Genomic DNA, 5,000 nt, shown 5'->3' with positions numbered 1-5,000 from the left:
AAATATATTATTTCAATTGTTCATTATTTCTCTTCTAGTTTATTTTCTTGTTTCCTTCCCCCACTAGGTTATTTTTTCAAGTTGGAGCCCTTTGGGCTTATAGCATCATGTATATGTATATATATATATATATATATATATATGTATATATATACATATATATACGGTATATATAAAAACATATATATATATATATATATATATATATATATATATATATATATATATATATTTCCTTCCGGCCATGCTCAGAGGCATTACTGGGCGTATAACTGCCGTGTTGTAGTTAGGAAAGACGGAGGGTGTGGGAAGGGTTAAGTCTGTGTGTGCATATCTATCTAAATATTTAGCTGTCATTTATGACTGGTCACGTACACTACTAAGGCATAAATATGATGCAATAATAACGGAAATCATCTGAAGTGATATTTTGAACACCAAAATATTCAATGTTCTTTAAAATATGATTTTAAATGAAAATGGTAAATCCATTTGTCTGATATTTAGAATATCATTTAATAGTTCGAAATGATCATTCACATTTAATTACTGACAGCAAGAATCTTTATTTCAGTTTTTTTCAGTCCGCATCTAAACGAAACACGTGTGCAAGAGAGAGAGAGAGAGAGAGAGAGAGAGAGAGAGAGAGAGAGAGAGAGAGAGAGTGGGTGAGTTATGTTGAACACATTTATATACCTAGATCTAGAGAGAGAGAGAGAGAGAGAGAGAGAGAGAGAGAGAGAGATAGAGAGAGAGAGAGAGAGAGAGAAAAGCTTAGAGAGAAGCTTCTCTCTCTCTCTCTCTCTCTCTAGATCTAGATCTAGGTATATAAATGTGTTCAACATAACTCTCTCTCTCTCTCTCTCTCTCTCTCTCTCTCTCTCTCTCTCTCTCTCTCTCTCTGGCACATGAGAACACACATTTTTCCGTTTCAGACAATTGCAGCCAAAAGAGTTCTTTCTTTCATTAAAGTTGACGGAAGTGAAAAATACGGACTTGCTAGATAAAATATAATTTCCCTTGGTACGAAAAACATGATCATAAAATCATTCCAAGGATAAGAAGAAAAAGAAGAAAAAGAAAACAAATGGAAAATGAATCAGCTAAAAAAGTAAAAACGTAGGAAAAAAACTATATCACATCTACTTCTTTCTTAATGTCGTGTGCGAGAGGTCGAGTTTAAATTGAATTATCACATATTTTTCCAATATCTAAAATTCAATCAAAAGAGCATTACCTCTACTGAAAAAAATCCTACCCGATATCCTTTGCAGCTTGACCACAGGTGGATTCCCTGAGAAAAAAAGCGCTAACAACTGAAGGTTTCTCTAAAAGATGATGCCCACAACTGACGAGTTCCTTGAAAGATGACGCCACAACTGAAGGATTACCTTAAAGATGACGCCACAACTGAAGGATTCCCTTAAAGATGACGCCACAACTGAAGGATTACCTTAAAAGATGACGCCACAACTGAAGGATTACCTTAAAGATGACGCCACAACTGAAGGATTACCTTAAGATGAGGCCCACAATTGGTTCCCTGAAGGATGACACCCACAACTGATGGGTTCCCTGAAAGATAACACCTCAAATGAACAGTTCCTTGAAACATCTGAAAGATGACGCCCGCAACTGAAGGGTTCTCAGAAAGATGACACCCACAACTGATGGGTTCCCTGAAAGGTAACACCTCAAAATAACAGTTCCCTGAAACATCTGAAAGATGACGCCCACAACCGAAGGGTTCCCTGAAGGATGACACCCACAACTGACGGATTACCTGAAAGTAATCCATATAAATGATGGGTTCTCAGAAAGATGACACCCACAATTGATGGGTTCCCTGAAAAATAACACCTCAAATGAACAGTTCCCTGAAACATCTGAAAGATGACACCCACAACCGAAGGGTTCCCTGAAGGATGACACCCACAACTGACGGATTACCTGAAAGTAATCCATATAAATGATGGGTTCTCAGAAAGATGACACCCACAATTGATGGGTTCCCTGAAAAATAACACCTCAAATGAACAGTTCCCTGAAACATCTGAAAGATGACGCCCGCAACTGAAGGGTTCCCTGAAGGATGACACCCACAACTGACGGATTACCTGAAAGTAATCCATATAAATGATGGGTTCTCAGAAAGATGACACCCACAATTGATGGGTTCCCTGAAAAATAACACCTCAAATGAACAGTTCCCTGAAACATCTGAAAGATGACGCCCGCAACTGAAGGGTTCCCTGAAGGATGACACCCACAACTGACGGATTACCTGAAAGTAATCCATATAAATGATGGGTTCTCAGAAAGATGACACCCACAATTGATGGGTTCCCTGAAAGATAACACCTCAAATGAACAGTTCCTTGAATCATCTGAAAGATGACGCCCACAACTGAAGGGTTCTCAGAAAGATGACACCCACAACTGATGGGTTCCCTGAAAGGTAACACCTCAAAATAACAGTTCCCTGAAACATCTGAAAGATGACGCCCACAACCGAAGGGTTCCCTGAAGGATGACACCCACAACTGACGGATTACCTGAAAGTAATCTATATAAATGATGGGTTCTCAGAAAGATGACACCCACAATTGATGGGTTCCCTGAAAGATAACACCTCAAATGAACAGTTCCCTGAAACATCTGAAAGATGACGCCCACAACTGAAGGGTTCTCAGAAAGATGGCACCTAAAACTGATGGGTTCCCTGAAAGATAACACCTCAAATGAACAAATCCCTGAAAGATCTGAAAGATGACGCCCACAACTAAAGGGTTCCCTGAAAGATGACACCCACAACTGACGGATTACCTGAAAGTGATCCGTACAACTGATGGGTTCTCAGAAAGATGACACCCACAATTGATGGGTTCCCTGAAAAATAACACCTCAAATGAACAGTTCCCTGAAACATCTGAAAGATGACACCCGCAACTGAAGGGTTCCCTGAAGGATGACACCCACAACTGACGGATTACCTGAAAGTAATCCATATAAATGATGGGTTCTCAGAAAGATGACACCCACAATTGATGGGTTCCCTGAAAGATAACACCTCAAATGAACAGTTCCCTGAAACATCTGAAAGATGACGCCCACAACTGAAGGGTTCTCAGAAAGATGGCACCTAAAACTGATGGGTTCCCTGAAAGATAACACCTCAAATGAACAAATCCCTGAAAGATCTGAAAGATGACGCCCACAACTAAAGGGTTCCCTGAAAGATGACACCCACAACTGACGGATTACCTGAAAGTGATCCGTACAACTGATGGGTTCTCAGAAAGATGACACCCACAATTGATGGGTTCCCTGAAAAATAACACCTCAAATGAACAGTTCCCTGAAACATCTGAAAGATGACACCCGCAACTGAAGGGTTCCCTGAAGGATGACACCCACAACTGACGGATTACCTGAAAGTAATCCATATAAATGATGGGTTCTCAGAAAGATGACACCCACAATTGATGGGTTCCCTGAAAGATAACACCTCAAATGAACAGTTCCCTGAAACATCTGAAAGATGACGCCCACAACTGAAGGGTTCTCAGAAAGATGGCACCTAAAACTGATGGGTTCCCTGAAAGATAACACCTCAAATGAACAAATCCCTGAAAGATCTGAAAGATGACGCCCACAACTAAAGGGTTCCCTGAAAGATGACACCCACAACTGACGGATTACCTGAAAGTGATCCGTACAACTGATGGGTTCTCAGAAAGATGACGCCCACAACTGATGGATTGCCAGAAAGATGACGCCACAACTGAAAGGTTTTCTGAAGATTGATCCCCACAATTGACGGGTTACTTGTGAAAGTTCCATACAACAATACAACTGATGGGTTCTCAGAAAGATGACGCCCACAACTGATGGATTGCCAGAAAGATGACGCCACAACTGAAAGGTTTTCTGAAGATTGATCCCCACAATTGACGGGTTACTTGTGAAAGTTCCATGCAACAGATGGGTTCTCAGAAAGATGACGCCCACAACTGATGGATTCCCTAAAATATGCGGCCATAACTAATTGGTTTCCTGAAAGATGCCAACCGCAACTGTAGGGTTCCCTAAAGGATGGTGCCCACAACTGACGAGTTACCTGAAAGTAATCCCTACAACTAATGGGTTCTCAGAAAGATGACGCCCACAAGGACAGGTTCCCAGAAAGATGACGCCCACAGCTGATGGGTACCCAGAATAATGAGGCGCAAAACTGACTGGTTTCCTGAAAGATGGCATCCACGACTGACAGGTTCCCTGACGGATTACCCGAAATTGATCCCTACAAGTGATGAGTTCTCGAAAGATGACGCCCACGGGCCACAACTGACTGGTTCCGAGAAAGATGATGTAAACATTGACGAGTTCTCTGAAACATACGCACAACTGACAGGTTCCGTGAGCAATAAGTGCCTAATACAGGTGCTTTGAAGAATGTCCTACCTAATAAACAGACTCTCTGAAAGCTGCAGTACATTATAGACGGAAACTCTGATTCTCCAAAAGATGGTGTATACAACATAATAACGATTCTTTGAAATGTTACATGCCTAAGATATATTCTCAATAAGGTTATGTAACTATACAAAACGGGTTCTCTGAGAACTGACGAACCTATGGAACCTTCACTAATAGATGAAATACCTAAATAAACGGGTTCTCTGAGAAGTGACGTACCTAAATTCGATTTTTTGAAAAATGACTTACCTAATCCTGGTTCTCTGAAAAGTGATATATCTAACAAGGCTTCTATAAAGGATGACGCACCTGAACAAACGGGTTACTTGAATTGACAAAGCTAAGATGAATTCTTTAAAGTAACGTACCTATAACAATAAACACGAGTTATGCAGTGTAATATGCAAAATACCTGAGAATATATACGATAAATTAACCATGAATTTCCTATAGTGAATACGGTTCCCCTGCATGAAGGGACCAAGAAAGCAATCCTTAAGTAAGTAAAGTAAGTATGACTG

At 40.5% G+C, this 5,000-nt stretch overlaps 1 protein-coding gene across 1 annotated transcript in view; it reads right to left on the bottom strand.

The window, feature by feature from the left end:
* Window positions 1-3,446, bottom strand: part of LOC137620840 (proline-rich protein 36-like) — a 17,008-nt gene extending 13,562 nt beyond the window's left edge. Inside the window, exons 1-5 of the mRNA XM_068351287.1 lie at window positions 3,432-3,446; window positions 2,827-2,993; window positions 2,334-2,451; window positions 1,951-2,117; window positions 1,517-1,679 (exon numbers count right to left, since the gene is read on the bottom strand). Coding sequence (XP_068207388.1) covers window positions 1,517-1,679; window positions 1,951-2,117; window positions 2,334-2,451; window positions 2,827-2,993; window positions 3,432-3,446 — 630 coding nt within the window. The remainder of the gene's footprint in view (window positions 1-1,516; window positions 1,680-1,950; window positions 2,118-2,333; window positions 2,452-2,826; window positions 2,994-3,431) is intronic.
* Between the last annotated feature and the right edge of the window lie 1,554 nt (window positions 3,447-5,000).

This window comes from Palaemon carinicauda, chromosome 27, assembly GCF_036898095.1.
Source record: "Palaemon carinicauda isolate YSFRI2023 chromosome 27, ASM3689809v2, whole genome shotgun sequence".
Taxonomy (NCBI): domain Eukaryota; kingdom Metazoa; phylum Arthropoda; class Malacostraca; order Decapoda; family Palaemonidae; genus Palaemon; species Palaemon carinicauda.
This window is presented reverse-complemented; position numbering and strand designations above follow the sequence as displayed.